Genomic DNA, 20,081 nt, shown 5'->3' on the forward strand with positions numbered 1-20,081 from the left:
TTTTCTGCTTTTTTTAAACACATCAATTTTATTGATACATATTAATAAAGCATATAATTCATTCAAAGTGTACAATCAATGGTATATTTGGTATAATCACATAGTTGTATGTTCATCACTTCAATTATTATTAGAGCATTTTCATTACTTCAATAATAACTTAAAAATGGACAAACAAAAAAGAAAATTCTTCACCTCTCAATCTCTGTATGTTTCCCTCACTATGAACATCAGTGTGCTGATGTCTATTTTGTGTCACTGCTCTCAGTTCTTCTGGGTATATATCCATAGTGGTATTGCTGGGTCCTGTAGCAAGTCTATATTCAACTTCTTTAGGAACTTCGAGACAGTCCTCCACAGTGAATTAGTGTTCCTATCTCTCCACATCCTCTCCAACACTTGTAGTTCTGCCTTTTTAATAGCGGCCATTCTAATAGATGTGAAATGATATCTGTCTAGCTTTGATTTGCATTTCCCTAATCATTAGTAACATTGAGCATTGTTTCATATGATTTTTCCATTTGTATTTCTTCTTTGACAATTGTCTTTTCAAGTCTTTTGTCAATTTTTTAATTGGATCATATGTCTTTTATTGTTGAGTTGTAGCACCTCTTTATATATCGTGGATATTAAACCCTTATTGGATATGTAATTTCCCAATATTTTCTCCCATTGAGTTGGCTGCTTTTTGACAAAGTCCTGTGAGATGCTCAAGTGTTTAATTTTGATGAGGTCCCAATGATCTATTTTTTCTTTGTTGTGTGTGCTTTGGATGTAAGGTCCAAGAAATCACCACCTATCACAAAGTTTTTAAGATGTTTCCCTATATTTTCTTCTAGCAGTTTTATGTTTCTGGCTTTTATATTTAGGTCTCCAGTTCATCTTGAGTTGATTCTTGTATAGGGAGTGAGATAGGGGTCCTCTTTTATTCCTTTGGTTACAGATATCCGGTTCTCCCTGCACCATTTGTTGAAAAGACGGTTTTGTTCCAACAACATGGACTTCGTAGGTTTGTCAAAAATCGCTTGGCTGTAGAAGTGAGGGTTTATTTCAGGACTCTCAATTGTATTCCACTGATTGATGTGTCTGTCTTTATGCAAGTCATGCTGTTTTGACCACTGTAGTTTTGTAATAGGTTTAAAGGTCAGACAGTGAAATTCCTTCCAAGTCACTCTTCTTTTTTAGAAAGCTTTTGCTATTTGGATGCACTTTCCATTCCAAATGAATGTGGTAGTTGCCTTTTCTGTTCTGTAAAGTAGGCTGCTGGAATTTTTATTGGGATTGCATTGAATCTGTAAATCAGTTTGGGTAGGACTGACATCTTCATGATATTTAGTCTTCCTGTCCATGAACAAAAAATGTCTTTCTATTTGTTAGGTCTTCACTGATTTCTTTAAGCATTGCTTTGTAGTTTTCTGCATATAGCTCCTGTACTTCTTTGGTAAAACTGATCCCTAGGTATTTGAGTCTTTTTGTTGATGTTGTAAATGGAATTTTTTCTGATTTCTTCCTTAGACTGTTCAATACTACTGTACAGAAACATTACTGATTTTTGCTTGCTGATCCTGCATCCTGCCACTTTGCTGAACTTGGTCATTAGCGCAGGTAGCTTTGTCATAGATATTTCAGAAATTTCTAAATATAGGATCATATCATCCCTAAACAGTGAGAGTTATACTTTCTCTTTTACTATTTGAATATGTATTACTTTTTTTTTCTTTTCTAATTGCTCTTAGCTAAAACTTCTAGCACAATGTTGAATAACAATGGTGTCATTGGGCATCTTTGTCTTGTTCCTGATCTTAAAGGGAAAGCTTTCAACCTTTCCCTATTGAGTATAATGTTGCCTGAGGGTTTTTCATGTATACCTTTTATTATTTTGAGGGATTTTCCTTCTATTCCTATCTTTAAAGTATTTTTATCAAGAAAGGATGCTGGATTTTGTGAAGGCCTTTTCCACATTGATCAAGATGATCATGTGCTTTTTTCCTTAAATTTGTTAACATAGTGTCTTATTAATTGATTTTTAAAAGTTGAACCACCCTTGCATACCAGGAATAAATCTCACTTGGTTGGGATGTATAAATCTTTTGATATGCTGTGAGATTCTATTTGCAAGTATTTATTGAGAAATTTTGCATCTCTGTTCATTAGAGAGACTGATCTGTAATTTTCTTTTCTTATAATGTCTTTATCTGGATCTGGCTTTGGTATTAGGGGGATGTTGGCTTCATAAAATGTGTTGGATAATTTTCCTTCCTCTTCAATTTTTTGGAAGAGTTTAAACAGGGTTGGTATAAATTCTTCTCAAAACGCTTGGGAGAATTCACCTGTGAAGCTATCTGGTCCTGGACTTTTCTTTGTTGGGAGATTTTTGATGATGGATTAAACCTCTTTAAATGTGATTGGTTTAGTTCTGGTACTTCTTGTAGTGTCAGGGTAGGTAGTTTGTGAATTTCTAGGAATATGTCCATTTCATCTAGGTTGTCCAGTTAGTTTATTGGTAAACAGTTTCTCATAAAATCCTCTTGTGATCCTTTTTTATTTTTGTGTTGTTGGTCATGACTTTGTCCCTTTCAGTTCTGATTTTATTTATTTTCATTTTCTTTTTTCCTTTGGTAGTCTAGCTAGGGGTTTGTCAATTTTATTGTCTTCTCTAAGAACCAGCTTTTGGTTTTATTGATTTTCTTTTTTTTTCCTTGTTCTCAATTTCATTTATTTCTGCTCTAATCTTTATTTCTTTCCTTCTGCTTGCTTTGGAAATGTTTTGATGTTCTTTTTCTAGTTTCTCTAGTTTTTCAGTTAGATATTTGATTTTAGCTCTTTCTTCTTTTTTTAATATAGGCTATAAATTTCCCTCTCGGGACTGCTTTTGCTGTACCCCATTAGTTTTAAAAAGTTGTGTTCTCATTCTCATGCATCTCAATATATTTACTAATATCACTTACAATTTCTTCTTTGACCCACTGATTATTTAGGAGTGTGATGTTCAGCTTCTACACATTTGTGAATTTACATCTTTCCTGTCGATTACTGATTTCCAGTTTCTTTCTATTATGATCTGAGAAGGTGCTTTGCATAATTTCAGTCTTTTTCTATTTATTGAGTCCTTCATTGAGACCTAACACATTTGGTCTATCCTAGAAAAAGATCCATGAGCAATTGAGAAGAATGTACAACCCATTGAGTTTGGGTTCAACATTCTGTATATGTCTGTTAGGTCTAGCTCATTTATCATATTGTTCAACTTCTATTTCTTTGCTGATTTTCTGTCTAGTTGTTTTATCCAATGATGTGAGTGGTGTGTTGAAGCCTCCAAGTATTATTGTAGAGATGTCTATTTTTCCCTTCAGTTTTGCCAGTTTACTACATGTATTTTGGGGTACCCTGGTTAGGTGCATAGATATTTATGAATATTATTTCTTCCTAGTGATTTGTCCCTTTTATTAATATAATGGCCTTCTGTATCTCTTATAACTTATTTGCATTTAAAGTCTGTTTTGTCTGATATTAGTATAGCTACCCCGTGCTTGTTTGGTTACTGTTTGTATGGATTATCTTTTTCCAACCTTTCCCTTTCAGCTAGTTTGTATCCCTGGGTCTAAGAGAGTCTCTTATAGGCAGCATATGGTTAGTACATGTTTTTTTTAATCCATTTTGTCGGCCTATATTCTTGATTGGGGAGTTTAATCCATTCACATCCAATGCTATTACTGTACATGCGTTATTTACTTCCACCATTTTATTCTTTGGTTTTCATATGTCATATCCTATTTTTTACTGTCATTTTACTCTTTGGTTACCTTTTCTGCTATTATTTCTTCTACACTCTCTTCCAAGCCTCACTCTCCTGACTTTTTCTTTTAGGCTCTAAGGATTCCTTTAATATTTCCTGCAAAGGTGGGTTATTTTTACGAACTCTCTTTGTTTGTTTGTTAATGTTTTAATCTCACCTTGATATCTGAAGGACAATTGTGCTGGATAAAGAATTCTTAGCTGGCAGTTTTTCTCTGTCAGTATCCTAACTGTATCATACCATTGTGTTTTCACCTCCATGGTTTCTGATGAGAAATCTGCTTTAAGTCTTACTGGACATCCCTTGTATGTGATGGTTTGCTTCTTCCTTGCTGCTCTTACAATTTTCTCTTTATCTTTGACATTTGACATTCTGAGTACTATGTGTCTCGGAGAAGGTCTATTTGCATTTATTCTGATTGGGGTATGCTGTACTCCTTGGACATGTAAGTTCATTTCCTTCATGAAAGTTGGGAAATTTTCAGCCCCTTTTCCTTTCTCTTTCTGCCCCTTTTCCTTTCTCTTCTCTTTCTGGAACTCCCATAACATGTATGTTATTATGTTTCACGGTATCATTCAACTCCCTGAGCGCTTGCTCTATTTTTTCTATTCTTTTCTCTCTGTGTTCTTTCTCACTTCAATTTCAGCTGTTCTGTCTTCTGTATCACTTATTCTTTCTTCTACCATTTTAAGTCTGCTATTTTATGCCTGTAAGGTGTTTTTTATATCACCACCATATTTTTCAACCCCCTGAGCTCTGTTAAATTTTCTGTTCAGATTGTCAAATTCTTCTTTATGCTGGCTTAGTGTCCTCCTGATGTCCTTCGTTTCTTTAGCTATATTGTCTTTCAACTCTTGAATTTGATTTTAGAAATTTGTGTGCATCTCATTGATCAGGTGTCTCAAATCCTGTGTCTCTTCTGGGGCTTTGATATATTCCTTTTCTTGGGTCATGTAGTCCATTTTCTTAGTATGGCTTATAAATTTCTGCACATGTTTAGGCATCTGATTAGAATGGTAAGTTTACTTAGATGCTCTCTCTCTTTCGTGGATTTTAGTGGCAGGAGGCTGTGTTAGCTACTGCTGTTCTTTGATTCTTGGCTCAACCTGTTCTGGGTCTTTGGGATTGTCCCTGTTAGTTGCTCAAATCTCATCCTGGACCCAATAATGGGTTGCAGGCCCACTTCCTAGGGCCTTGGGAAGCAAGGGTGTAAATGCCAGAAAAAGCCTCTCTTCCTTGGTCTGCCAGCAGATAGCACTCTTTGGCAGCCCTCTCAGTTCAATGCCTGGTAGGAGTGGTTGCTGCAACACACTGACCAGATCAATCGGACTGAGGTTCCTGCCTGAAGCCTAAGAGCCTTGTAATTCAAACTTCCTCAGAGGCAGTTCTCCAACTTTTGCTGGCAGTCCCCTCCCTTTTCTCAGGAAAGATATAATTCCATATCCCTCTGAGTCCTCAACAACCAGTCCTGGTCAGTAGAGAGGGAGATTGAGAGGGTTGGAGTTCTTCCATCCTTTGCTGGCTCCCAAGCCAAACAATAGCCAGGCCCCACTCCACCTGGAAGGGCTTGTGAGGCACAGCAGATCAAATTTTTGGGTCAAAAGCTCAATCGACCTTAGGCTGTGTTCCTCTATCTCCCCTACCCTGGGTAGGTGGGTCCCTGTGGCCCCCTTTTATCTTTGGCCCCAGGGCCTGAGAATTCAAAAGTATCTATAGGGTAGGGGTAGATGCCAGCAGCTAAGGCTTTTAACTCACACTTTTGCCATCACAATTCTTTTCCCTTGCCCGTCTGTCTTCTGTGCAGTGTCCAGGGTTCTCCTGATATCCTAAGCCCTAGAAGATTTTTTTTCCAGGTCATTTCTGCCTGTTCTCTAGCTATTTTTCAACCATATTCTTTCGTTTCATTGTAATACCTTAGCTTGCCCTATTGGCTTAACTTTTCATAAGACCACATCTAAGCCAATCCTAGACCTAAGATGACTTGTCATGTGTTAACATTTTAATGATAAAATTACTAAAAAACTAAACATAATTTTGGGAGACTAGAACTGAATACTTAGGAAGATAAAAAAGTTAATAATTATCTAAATCAATGTGATTCAACCTTTTTAAACCCATGTCCCATAGTATTCTCTCACCTTTTCCTATCTCTACTAACCAAAATGATTTTCTAAGTCTTTACATCATCCCTACAGTTATGTGTCTTCCATTTAGAGCCCACCTTCCCCAAAGAATAGTCTAAAATCACTGCCACATTTCCACACCATCTACTTCTACCTAAATATCTGATTACTTCCATTTCCCTTTTTCCACAAAACCTTTCTCAAAAGTTGACTGTCTCATCAGATACAATAGATTTTTATTAACCCTCATTTACCTTAACTTCTCAGTAGTATTTGATATCACTGGCCATTTCTTCCTTATTGACATTCTCCCTTGACGTGCTGAGAAACAATATTTATCCTGGTTCTCTACCAGTCTCCCTGAATCAATCATTTATTTGTAGATCATTTGCAACTCATGCCAAAGCCCTAGTGTGAAGTCTAAATCATAGTTCTAAATGTTTAAAGAAATTATTTACTTTCTAGTAAATAAAATTAACTACCCAAGTATTAACTGAAAGAAGCCAAGTTAATGAATAAACTGGAATTATTTTGAATTATCACATAAACCTAGTGCGATAAGGAATGTTTTCTTTTATGATACTATTGATAGGAAAATAGTAATTTTATATATAGCACATTTAAACAGTCTGTTCTTTTTTAAGAAACCTCTGCTGCTATTAATTTACTTGCCCTTTTATTCAATAGAAAGATGACCTTTCTCACAGGCTATGTGCCAATTGTCAAGTTAGTGAAATCTAATTAATGAATTTTTGCTAAAGCACTTTGTCAGGAGCCATGTACAGCTGTGCAGGATTTGCACATCTGCATGGTGTCGAGCAATCACCACCATGATTTGCCAGTCCTCCATTCTGTTAGTGGATTTTTGTAGTTTTGCTTGTGCAGCATTCTTTTCACTGAGGCATAAAGAAAAGTAGATTTGAAAGATAAGAAATTTCTAGCAGTCTTCTAGTACTTGAAGAATTTTGTCTGGAACCAGCTACTAACACTACTAAAAGTCCTAATAAGAATTTTATATACAAATAGTCAGTAATCTCTCAGAAACATATATACTAAATAAGAAAAAAAAAAAAAAAAAAAAGACCATACTACAACTCTCTCGTTAATGGAAGAATCAAATGTTTGGCTTGCTTTCTTTTGGTAGTAAAAACTCAGTGTAACGATCTGTCTAGATAAAAGGGAAAGGATTAATTGACTTCTTAAAACTTCACTCTATAGTATAGAGAGTGTCACCATTCCTATATAATTAGATACTGCATAGTTGGCACTGAGGCTTCCAAAAATGTACAAGGTACAATTTCTTTCTTCAAGAAGTTTACAATCTTGTGAAACAAATATTTACAAAGCATGGATTTCCTTTTATTAATTATGTGCCATAAATTTTAATTTGATTAACTTTCATTGCTATTTAGGTACTGTGATTATTCTTGAATAAAACATTAAACTTTTCTAAATTAGAAGTTTTTTGTTTTTTTTTAATTTTTATTTATTTCCCCCCATTGCACCCCCCCCCCCCAAGTTGTCTGTTCTCTTTGTCTATTTTGCTGTGTGTTTTTCTTTGTCTGCTTCTGTTGTTGTCAGCGGCACGGGAATCTGTATTTCTTTTTGTTGTGTCATCTTGTTGTGTCAGCTCTCCGTGTGTGCAGTGCCACTCCTGGGCAGGCTGCACTTTCTTTCGCGCTGGGCGGCTCTCCTTACGGGGCACACTTCCTTGCACGTGGGGCTCCCCTACACGGGGACACCCCTGCATGGCATGGCACTCCTTGCACGCATCAGCACTGCGCATGGGCCAGCTCCACATAGGTCAAGGGGTTTGAACCACGGACCTCCCATGTGGTAGACGGACACCCTAACCACTGGGCCAAGTCTGCTTCCCCTGTTTTTTTTTTCCAAATAAACTCCCAAAGCAGAAAAGATATACGTGCTGTCATCTTGTTGGCCTCCCTCCTAGCTAGGCCCATATTTTCTATTTTTAGCTAACATAAATTTTGTTTTTATTACAAGTTATACGACACAAAGCTGTTAAATTAAACTGTAGAATTTCTGGGTCAAGAGATTATCAAAACCATTCAGTCCAAACACAGAAGTCTTCTCCCTAGTCATATCCTCTATGTATTCCTACATGAAATATTAGAAATCAATTATTTCTACTGTGGTTCAAGACTTGGTCTAGCCTTCAGCACCAGTTGAAATTCTTTCAAGTTTACTACCAAATACATATAGAACCATGGCTTTTCCCTCCGGTTTACAGCATTATTTTAAAATGCTCTAAAGTAAACATGGGCTAAACGAAGTTTTAACAATTGTTGCCATTTTTCTAGACCCCAGCCACTAAAGAAAGCAGGGACATACACACAGACCCAATAAATTCTTATAAAAAATACCCTAGGTATAAAGTATGCTAGGAACATACTGATAAAACTTTCAACTACTGCACAGTTATTGAAAAAAATAGCAAATTAGAACTCTAAAAATCAAAGTGACATGAAAAAGTTTAGCATAAAACTTATACATATCAATAAGGTTCATCTAATTACACATTGTTATTTCTTTGGCCCATTTAAAATAACTGAGATTAATTTAATCAAATAACACCTTCAATTAAAAGTCTAAAAATGCACATTGTTTTGGAAGGCTATTAACTCATTAACAGATTAACACAAAATTAAACCAATTGCCCAAAACTGATAAACTTGGAAAAGTGGATTTAACTTACAACGATAATACTGAATGGAATGATTATTCCACCTAATAATGCATAAGGTATGGTGTCTTCTTTGTAAGGGTACTTGATGGACTCATCATTACAGAATACTCCACGTTGGAAGGGGGTATGCCTTGAAGTAAGAATTGCAAAAGGCAATCCAGCTAGCAAAAGGAATAAATGAAAATATCATTAAGAAAGAAATATCAAAACTAATTGTTGGCAATAATTATCCCAGAGATAGTTTAAAAATGCATTTTCTATGAAAATAAATGAGCACATGTAAAAAGGAAATGCAGCAATGCATGCATGCAACAGTAAGTTAGAAAGATTACAGTTTAGGGTAAAGCTCTTTTCTCTATCGCTAATGACCAATTTAACTAAAAGCATCCTTGTCCCTCTGTTTCTGCCCAAGTACAGTAAATGCATTTTGGAAAAATCTCTTCTCATGCTCTTTGGTCTTTTAATCACAAGGTTTTCACCACTATTTCCAAATCATTTTGTCACTGATTTTGCTTCCAACAGGAAAACAACATTCTGACATTCCCCATTTTGCCCACATTTTGCTACCATGTTTAGACAGGTCATGGTCACCGGCTAAGGTATCAGGATATCTAAGAAAGCTTTATCCACTCATTTCTGTACTAGCTACAGCAGCTTTAGAGCTGCTGTGAAAAAAATAGTTTGAACTTAAACCAAGTTTCTAAAGAAAATATGGACAAGAGAATCTAACACAAGAGTACTTAACATATAACTGTTTTCATCAATGTTTCCCTAAAGCTCTAGTCTCACACTTAATAAAAATGCCTAACTTTTGCTAATAGGTTAATTTTAGGAATTCAGTTCACTTTTGCTTCACTTTATTTGGAACACCAACTAATACTGCTTTGTAAAAAGAGATATTGTTTGGCAGAAACCCTCAACATGAAGTATGCTTTAAGACTTACCCAAGTAAGAACAGCACTCTCCCGAAGTGACCCATTCTCCCAGCAGCCCACATACTCACCAAAAAATTCAAGTGTAATCTTTTTTTGAAACATCAAGTTGTGATGACCATTTATAGTTTTCATTAATTTCATTAAAGCCCTAAGGGCTGAATGAAAACAAAGCCTCTACCTGAATGTATGTACCACGAATGCCAAATTTGTTCAATCTACAAGTGCCACTGAAAAGGAGAAACACATGAGGTCACATTTCTTTCATCCTTAGTTCTTTTCATTTGTCTTGCTGGTTTTTGTTCCAGGGATTCTTAACAAAGGGTTTGTGAGCTTGAATTGAAATGCAAAAAAACATTACTCTTGTGGGGATGTGTTGGTGTAGGTGTGATATATTTATTAAATAATACACAGTAATAGTGTGGACTTAGTAAGGAGTCCATGGTTTTCACCTGACTGGCAACGGGGTCCATGGAACAAAAAAGGTTAAGAAACCCTGGTTTAGATCATGAACACAGGGACCAAAGCTTATTTCTTTATTTTTGTTTAATAGCTGTCAACCCTTTAAAAGTCTTTAAGGTACTCAACAAGGTTCCCAAAACCTAAAAAATTAAACTAGAACTGACTTTGCTAACTGCCTCTTACTTCCTCTCATACCTGAATTCAGACTATTTAATTCACCAAATTGTTTGCATTCTAAAGAATGAAGAGCAATGCCACAACCTTTCATTACAAATACAAACATTGAAGCGCAACTTCCAAAGATTTGCACAATCTTTCTGAACTTATCATCATACTGTGGGGGTAAATATTCAGAACTGTGATTTTAATTGTTGCCTGCCTATATGTAAGTGCTTAATCTGCAACCAATAACTATACCATAACCTAATGATCAATTTTTTTTGTGCTTACAACAAAGAACAACTACTTTTAAAATTCACTTTACCAGTAAGAACTTTATATAAAATACTGGAAGCTGTGACTGTCTAACAGTGCATATTTCTGCACTGGTTGAATTTTTCAGTGAATACATTTCCTTTCGAATAAGAAAAAGATAGAAGTTAAATTCACATATAATACGATTGGTGTCCGAAACTCACTAAGTTTTGTGTTTTTATTCTCAGAGAAAGTTCATAATAACAGATCCAAATAGATTGAAAAATATTAACATACATACGCATTAATATTAAGTTTATTTTTCCTTTGACCATAAAACCACGTTGTAAATTACTCTTAGATTTAGAAAAAAGTTTGTGGGTATATTTTAGGCTAGGAAGGGAACAAAATAAAATCACACACAAGTATAATTACTCCATTAAAAAAATAAGGATATTCAGGTCAATGAATACTGAGTGAATCCATTAGGCAAGGAATTCTGCTAGGTGCTACCAGGAATATAAAATTGAAAAAGCCATAGTACATAATAATATTATAGCAGGGAATAAACATAGTTACAAAGAGCTATGAGAGTTCAAAAGGTAAAACGGGCTGGGGAGGCTCTAAGTGGTAATATCCAATAAAAGGTTGGTTATAGAGAGTCAGAATCTCAAACAGGTCTGGAATAGAGAAAGATTTGGAGATGTAAAGGATTTTTGAAGACAAAAGAGTAAAAGAAATTGTTCAGGATGACTATGAAGTGAAAAGAAGTGAGACACAAAGGAACAAGATGGTGAGATACAGAGGAAGAAGATCCACAGAGGTACACTTGGGTATGGTGAGGGAAAGTCAGGAGAGAATAGTATCACTCAAGCCAAGTGAGAAGAAGAGAGCAATTCCGGAGAAGGAGATTTGTCCACAGTGTCCATGTCAGTCCAAAGGTTTTTCAAAAAGTGCTTTTAACAAGGAAGACAGGGGAAAGAAGCCAGACCACAGAGGTTTTAGTAAGAAATGATAAGAAAATAAGTATGAGTCTACCATAAACATTATTCTGACACCTTGAAAAAAGAAAAGTCATTGCATCACAGAAGGCCTCAGAAATATTTTACAATTCATAATAGTAGCCAATATTCATGATCACTCGCATAAGCCCATGAGATGTCACTACCTGGTGCCATTTCATTTTCAATAATTCGAATCTGAATGTGGCAGTATGCAGTAGTGAAGAGGTACCATATAACAGGTAGTTTATTGACCCTCTTGAGGCTCAAAAAAGACAAGTTGGACAGAACTAGCAAGATGGCAGCAGAGTAAGGAGCTCCTAGAGTCAGCTCCTGCCACAGGGCAGTTAATAAACACCCAGAGCTCTCTGGAGCTAGCCGAAACACCTGTTTGGAGGCTCCAGGAGGCCAGAAGAGCATCCTTCAACATATTTGAAGGAATGGAAGGAGGAGACTGCCCATCTGTAAAGAAGACTCGTAAGCAGAGTGCCCCACCAGAGGCCGGTGCCCACCCTCCAAGGGAGGCACAACTGCCTCAGGAGCTATTTTGAGGCTGGAATTGAAAGCTCCACTTCCCAAAAACAGGGGAGGAAGACAAGGTTGGGCACCAGCTTCAGCTACTGAGGAGTAAATTCAGTGAGCTAAAGCATAATCCTGAACAGCTAAAGTTTGAGCCTGTCCGAGTCAGAAAGAGGCTGGTAGCTCCCATCTTAACTCCACACCTGGCACAAGGGGAAGCAGGATGGACTGAAAACTACAGTGCTGGTGGGGACCAGATCTAGCCTAGGCCCCAGACTCTGGGAGGAAGCTCATGGGAACCTGCGCCAGCCTCTCTGGGAGATTACCTGCCAGCTGTTGAGGTGCTGGTGGAGGGTTGATGTATGGGGACCCCTGTACAATGCTTTGCATGTTTGCTTTGTAAGTCCACAACTTTTCCTATACAGGGAAACGGACTTGGCCCAGTGGTTAGGGCGTCCGTCTACCACATGGGAAGTCCGCGGTTCAAACCCCGGGCCTCCTTGACCCATGTGGAGCTGGCCCATGCGCAGTGCTGGTGCGCAAGGAGTGCCGCACCATGCAGGGGTGTCCCCCGCGTAGGGGAGCCCCACGCGTAAGGAGTGAGGAGTGCACCCGTAAGGAGAGCCGCCCAGCGTGAAAGAAAGTGCAGCCTGCCCAGGAATGGCGCTGCCCACACTTCAGTGCCGCTGACGACAACAGAAGTGGACAAAGAAACAAGACGCAGCAAACAGACACAGAGAACAGACAACCGGGGGGGGGGGATTAAAAAATAAATAAATCTTTAAAAAAAAAAACTTTTACTATACACTTATTGTTTATGTATGTTCATATATAAATGATATAAAGATAATAATAACAACAGGATGGGTTGGGGGAAAACACCTTTGTAGTAATATTTTGACAATGCTCTTTAATCATTAGTTTAAAATGTTTAACAACGCAAGGTATTGGAGGCAGAGTGAATTATGAGAATCCTGAATGATGCTATGTATGTTTGTTTTGTAAATTCACAACTATTACTACACACTTACCATTTATATGTTTATGTGTATTAATACTTCAATAAGTTTTTTTTTTAATGAAAGAAAAAAAAAGAAAGAAAGACAAGCTGGCTAGTCCAGAGTCCTGTTCATGAAATTATGGAATTAGAACAAAGACTGACTCAGCCAGAGTTGATAAACAGCAATGGACCATAGACAAGGACAACTGGCTAAGGACAAAGCAGGCCAACAGAGAAAGTAGTGACTAGCCTAACCCAAGAGTGAGAAATGGAGAAGGCGGCCTTGGTTCCTTCAAGAGGCATTGCTAATCTTTCTGTTCTGGGGTTGCTGAAATTTCTTTTAACCTTTCAACATACTTAAGCTAGTTAGAAAGGGTTTCTTCTTAGAACTGAGAGCCAAAACTTATACAATCATAATTCAACCAACTCCCTACTTTAACAGTATGTAGGTTATTAATATTTTTAGACTCCCTTATATAATATTGCAATGAACATATCCAAATACAAATTTCATTTGTAATTCCAACTATTTTCTTAGGATATATTTCTTTATGTGGAAGTATAGGTCAAAGGATATAAACATAAAGGCCCTTGCCAAACTGCTTTCTAGAAAGGTTATTTTATACCACCAATTTATTACACAGTGTATAAAAGTTTGGATAGATGCAAAATCTTAAGATATTTGATGTTATCTTCAATACTTAGTATAGATTTCAAGACAAAAGTGAAAGGATTAATTCAATTTCCTCTTCTATGATTTCATATCAAAGGATGTTTCCTTTCACATTTCCCTTCAATCTCTAAAACAATCCCCTTCACCATCCATCAAATGACTATATGACTGCATATGCTTGTGTTTAATACTTTAGCTGACAAAATTTATTTTCATTTCCTTCATTTTTTACAACTTATTGTGTAACTTATATACCATAATATTCATCTATGTATACAATTCAATGATTCTGGTAAACTTATACAGTTGCGGATCCATTACCACAACTCAGTTTTAGGACATTTTCGCCATTCAAAAGTCCCTTAAGCCCATTTTGCAGTCAATCCTTGCTGCTATAGCCAGTCCTAGGCAACCATATATCTACTTTCTATCTCTAAATACATTTGCCTTTTCTGGATATTTCATATAAATGAATCACAAAATTGCTGGCCTTTTGTGTGTGACTTCTTTCACTATCATGTTTTTGAGGTTTATGCATGTTATGGCATGCATTTTGTTCCTTTATATTGTTGAATGGAATTCTATTTTTTATGTATATATCACATTTTGTTTACCTATTCACCAGTGAGTGGGCTTTTAGACTGTTTTCAGTTTTGGGCTATTACAAACACATACATACCAGTCTGTCTGTGGATACATGCTTTCATTTCTAATGGGTAGAACTTAGGAGAAGAATTGTAGATTTACATGAAAATTTCATGTTTAACTTTTTAAAACGTGCCCAGCTGTTTCAAAGTGACTGGACTGTTTTACATTCCCACATTCTCCCTTTTTAATATGCCTATGTGACTAGTCACAATTAGCTGGTTTAAAAATCAGATTTTCTTCATAATAAGGTCAAACTTACTCACAAAATGCATCCACAAATATATACAGCTTTCCATCTTCTACCACTGCGTATTTATGGTGATTCAAAAGAGATGATGTAATGTGATAACTCATCACATCCACAAAGTAAATACCACAAGAACACTTCACCGTCCTTTACCAAAGATAGGAAAAAATAACATAAGAACATCATATTTTCTTTAACTCCCTCCTGCATAAATTCTCAGAATTTTGGAACCAAATGTAAACCTTGACAAAACTTAAGACACTTCCGTGGACTAAGATGGCAGCATAAAACACTCCAGGGTGCCATTCCCCAAATGAACTGCTAAACAACTTAAAAAAACAAACAAACAAAACAAAAAACTGGAAGATCCATCTTCCTCAAAACTCTAGATAACAGTTAAAGGGTTGCAGTAATTGGGTGAGAGGCAAATCAAGGGAATGCTGTTTCAAGCATTCCTGGCACTCAAGGAAATCTCTTTCATTGCCCTAGTTGGATAAAAACTTAAGGGACAGACAGCTCAGGGACTAAAATCCCAGAGGTAACACTTTAAAATATTAAGACACAGTGTGCAACAAAAGATTTCAAGATAAACAATGGAAGAGGAAATTATAGCCATACCAAAGGAACAAGATAAACACCCAGAAACCATAAATGAAAAAGACCAGACTTTGGACACATTGTACAAAGACTTTTAAAAAATGATCCTCGATTTGCTCAAGAAAATAGAAGAAAACATGGAGAAAGAAGTAAAAGATAGCAGGAAAACAATGAGTGAATATGAAAATCTCAATAAAGAGATAAAAATTTTTAAAAAGAAACCAAACAGAAATAATGGAGTTAAAGACCACAAAACTAAAATGAAAATGTCCCTAGAGGGTAGATGAGAACTAGCAAAAGAACCAATGAACTCAAAGACAAGACAATTAAAATGAGTCAAGGTGAGAAAAAGAAAGAAAAAGAACGAAAAGTGAACAGATTCTGAAAAACCTGTGGGACTCTATCAAGTCTACCAATATATACATTATGGGAGTCCAAAATGAAGAAGAAACAGAAAGGAGCAGAAGGCATATTCAAAGAAATAATGGCAGAAAACTCAAATTTAATAAAATACATGGATATGCTCATTTAAGAACTCCAACAACCCCAAAGAGAATAAATTAAAAAAAGAACCAAACACAAAACACAAAGTAGTCAAAGTGTCAACTGCCAAGGACAAGGACAGAGTCCTGAAAGCTTCAAGAGAAAAGAAACAAGTTATATACAAGGGAATCACAGTAAGATTAAATGCCAACTTCTCATCAGAAATCATGTAGTCAAGATGGCAGTGGGATGAAATATTTAAAGTGCTGAAAGAAAACAACTGCCAAGGAAGAATTTTATATCTGGAGAGACCATCTTTCAAAAATGGGGGAGAAATTAAGACATTCCCCAATAAACAAAAGCTGAGGGAATTGATCACTACAAGACCTTCCCTACACACAATGATAAAGGGAGTTCTTCAGACTGAAAGGAAAGAAAACTAGACAAACAGGAGATTGAAACAGCATAAGGGAACACAGACCTCCAGCAAAAGTAAACATATTGTTAATTATAAATGCCAGTACTATTATATTGTATTTTTGGTATGTAACTCCACTTCCTTTTTACAGTTTCAAAATGTAAATGCATTTACATCAGCTACAACAGATTGTGCCAGGGAGAATATAGCTGCCTCTTCTCCAAACCACCCCTTTGCCTCTGGACTTCTCTGGGTCCAGTAGCCGCCCAACCACAGGCCCAGGGGCATGGGTTCAAGTGATGACTGTGGACTCTGTTTCCAACCAACAGTTTAAAGGTCGCTGTGCCAAAATGGAGGAGGAGGTACCAGAGAATGAGGCCCGGGAGGCAGAGTAGCCACAGCTGCTGCACAGTGCCAACATCCATACGTGGTTCAACATGCACATGGGGTTTGGCGTCCTGTCCATGACCACCTACACTGGGGTCATGCTCGACCCCCACCAGTCGAATAAGCTGTACATGCAGGGCTTCCAGAGCCTGAAGGGTGAGGCAGTGAAGTTCACCTTTAAGAAGTCAGCCAAGAGTCTGGAATCTATCCTTGTCACCAGACCTGGTGGGGTGTTCTGTACTGCAAGTGAGAGGTAGCCAAAGGAGACGAAGCCCAGATCAACAGAAGACAGTTGTTAGAACTGTGGAGGTCTAGACCATCATGCCAAGGAATGCAAACTGCCACCCCAGCCTAAGAAGTGCCACTTCTGCCAGAGCATTAGTATATGGTGGCCTCATGTCCAGTGAAAACTCAGCAGGGGGCGGCGGACTTGGCCCAGTGGTTAGGGCATCCGTCTACCACATGGGAGGTCGTGGTTCAAACCCTGGGCCTCCTTGACCCATGTGCAGCTGGCCCACACGCAGTGCTGATGTACGCAAGGAGTCCCCTGCCATGCAGGGGTGTCTCCCGCGTAGGGGAGCCCCACGTGCAAGGAGTGCGCTCTGTAAGGAGAGCCACCCAGCACGAAAGAAAGTGCAGCATGCCCAGGAATGGCGCCACACACACGGAGAGCTGACACAAGATGATGCAATAAAAAGAAACAGATTCCCGTGCCGCTAACAACAACAGAAGCAGACAAAGAAGACGACGCAGCAAATAGACACAGAGAACAGACAACTGGGGTGGGTAGGGGAAGGGGAGAGAAATAAATAAATAAATAAATCTTTAAAAAAAAAAAAAAAAGCTCAGCAGGTCCCCAGTTCCCAAGACAGCCCTCCTACTTCTGAGAAGAAGAAGAAGACATCCACAGCCTTTCCCTGCTCCCAGAGGCCCAGAATTGAGCCACAGTGGGTGGGGGAAATCCTTTTGCCATCGGAAGTTCCAAGGAGAGGCATCAATTGAAAGAGTGGAGAAAGTGGGATAGGGTGGGTAGGGGGCAGCTGGCACTGCCGTGTATCTCAGGCTGGGGTCCACAGCATCACTCCCCTTCCAACTTGGTGGGGGCAAAGGGTAAGGCAAAGGAATTCCAACCATGCTCTATCCAGATGCAAGTGAGGGCTTTCAGGAGAAATACCTTGAAAGCCTACACAAAATACCCCTAGAATCTCCAGCTTTTTGACAGTGGCCTGGAGAGGGAAGTTGTTCTCCTTTGAAAGAAAGATTTACAAAAATATTTCTCATGCCACAGTGAAAAGATTAAGTATGAAAGCAAATTGATGGGTCCAACCCAGGAGCCACTATCTTCTGTGGGAGTAGCGCCTTTGACAGAAGATTCTGCATCAGGCAAAAGGATCTGAACTATATACTTGGGGTCCCCTCCTCAAGCAGGAATCTTTTTTTTTTTCTTTTTTTTCCCCTTCCCCTCCCCCTCAAGTAGGGATCTTGAATCATCCCTTCTTTTGTGTTCCTCTTCCCCTATTTTCTAGATCTTCTGTACTGAAAAGTTACCCATTGTCCCTCTCCAGTTCCCCTTCCCCAACCCTCTACATATTAATTTTGGGGATATTTCCACAACACTTCAATGATTTGTGCCAAAAAACCTCAAAAATCTAGGAAAACTCCATCCCTCATTTCCAACCTTCTGAGTAAAGACCATTATAAAAGCCAAAAAGATTAGCACTGCTATATTTGGACTGACCAAATCTACTTAATCACCAATCCTAGGATAGAGAGGAATGTTGGGGGGAGGGTCGGTTTCCATGTAGAAAGTGGGCAAGAGAGATCAAGAAAGGGAAGATGAATGTATATCTAAATCACTCAGGAACTCTTATGCAAGTGTGAGAAACTTATGTCAAAGTGGCCACAGATTATTTAAAAGGAAACAGAAGAATATAACTCCATGTTTACTGCTAGAAACCAAAGTTTTATGTGGAATCTTGACTATATGGGGAGGGAAGGAGGGTAGGAAAATGTGTACCTGTCCTTTTCCTAATTCTTTCCCCTCATTCCGGAATTGCAAGAGACTGAGCTTCCTTGAGCTTTGGCGACCCCATCACTGGGGTATGTTTATTTGATGGTTGATTTCATACAGGGTACTTCCTTTCCCTTCTGCTATCATTTTGTAACACATGCTGACCCTTTCCCCTTCCTCTCTTTTCCCTGGGATAATACAAAGAATAAATAAAGACTTATTGGTACCAAAAAAAAAAAAAGGTTATGATACATCTATGGTTTTGGACAGAGAATGTATAAAGATGTAATATGCAAAATGTACAACAAAAAGGTAGGGGCACAGAGGATTATAGAAACAGTATATCTGTATACTACTGAAGTTAAGTTAGTATCAAATCCAGCATGACTATTATAGATTTAGGACGTTAAATTTAAGCCCCATGGTAACCACAAAGAGAATCTCTGAAAACTATATACAGGAGGAAATGAAAATAGACTCAAAATGGTACACTACAAAAACTCCAATGAATACAAAAGAAGGCATTAACAGAAGAACTGAGGGACAAAAAATAGTATAAGACTTACAAACACCAAAGAGCAAATGGCAGAAGAAAGTTGGGCATTACCAGTAGTTACTGTAAGTGTAAAAGGACTAAACTCTAAATTCAAAAGGCAGAGACTGGCAGGATAGATAAAAAGCATGACCCAACTATGTGCTGTTTATAAAAGACACCTGAAATTCAAAGACACAAGTATGTTTAAAGTTCAAGGATGGAAAAATATATATATCATGTGAACAGCAACAAAAAGAAAGCTGGAGAACTATAATAATGTCAGTAAAAGACTTTAAATCTAAATCTGTTATGAAGCACAAAGAAAGCACTATATATTGATAAAAGGATCAATTCAACAAGAAGACATAACAATTATTAATACATATGCACCTAATGGCAGAAACCCAAAATATATGAAGCCAAATGTGACAGAGCTAAATGAAGGAATATGAACTTCTACTTTAATAGTGGAGACTCAACACTCCACTTTCAATAATGGATAGAACATCTAGACCAAGGGTTCTTAACCAGGGGTCCATGGACCCCTAATTTCAGGGTATCTGTGGGCCTGAATTGAAAAAAATCCACTTACTTCCTTTATTTTCTCTAACTTCTAACTAAAATCTAGCATTTCCTCCACTTACAAATGTAGGCAATAAATTAATTACAGTAGTATTCATTAAGCCTGGCTGGCAAAGGGGTCCATGGACCAAAAAAAGTTAAGAACCCCTGATTTAGACAGAAGATCAATAAGGAAATAGAAGACGTAAGCAATACTAAACCAACTAGACCTAAGAGACATATATAGAACACTTCACCTAAAAACAGAAGCAGAAAACATAATCTTACCTAGTGCACAAGTCATACTCCAAAATAGAACACGTTAGATAACAAAACAAGAATCAGTAAATTTAAAAATACTGAAATCATAAAATGTATCCTCTCTGACCACAATAAAATGAAGCTAAAAATTAATAACAGAAAGAGAACTAGAAAAATAACAAATATGTACAAAATAAACAACACTCTTAAAGAACCAATGAGTCAAAGAAGAAATCACAGGAATATTAGGAAATATCTTGAGACAAATGAAAATGGAAACACAACATACCAAAACTTGTGGCATGC

General features: G+C 37.5%; 1 protein-coding gene and 1 pseudogene across 3 annotated transcripts in view; one reads left to right on the plus strand and one right to left on the minus strand.

The window, feature by feature from the left end:
* PLPP1 (phospholipid phosphatase 1) overlaps positions 1-20,081 on the minus strand; it is a 126,124-nt gene that overhangs the window by 50,151 nt on the left and 55,892 nt on the right. The window contains exon 2 of one of the 3 annotated variants that reach the window (XM_058309092.2): positions 8,636-8,787. The exons of the other annotated variants lie outside the window; for them this stretch is intronic. Coding sequence (XP_058165075.1) covers positions 8,636-8,787 — 152 coding nt within the window. The remainder of the gene's footprint in view (positions 1-8,635; positions 8,788-20,081) is intronic. 3 annotated transcript variants of the gene reach the window in all.
* On the plus strand, positions 16,320-17,804 carry LOC139439808 (protein lin-28 homolog A pseudogene; annotated as a pseudogene).

Source organism: Dasypus novemcinctus, chromosome 2 (genome assembly GCF_030445035.2).
Source record: "Dasypus novemcinctus isolate mDasNov1 chromosome 2, mDasNov1.1.hap2, whole genome shotgun sequence".
NCBI lineage: Eukaryota > Metazoa > Chordata > Mammalia > Cingulata > Dasypodidae > Dasypus > Dasypus novemcinctus.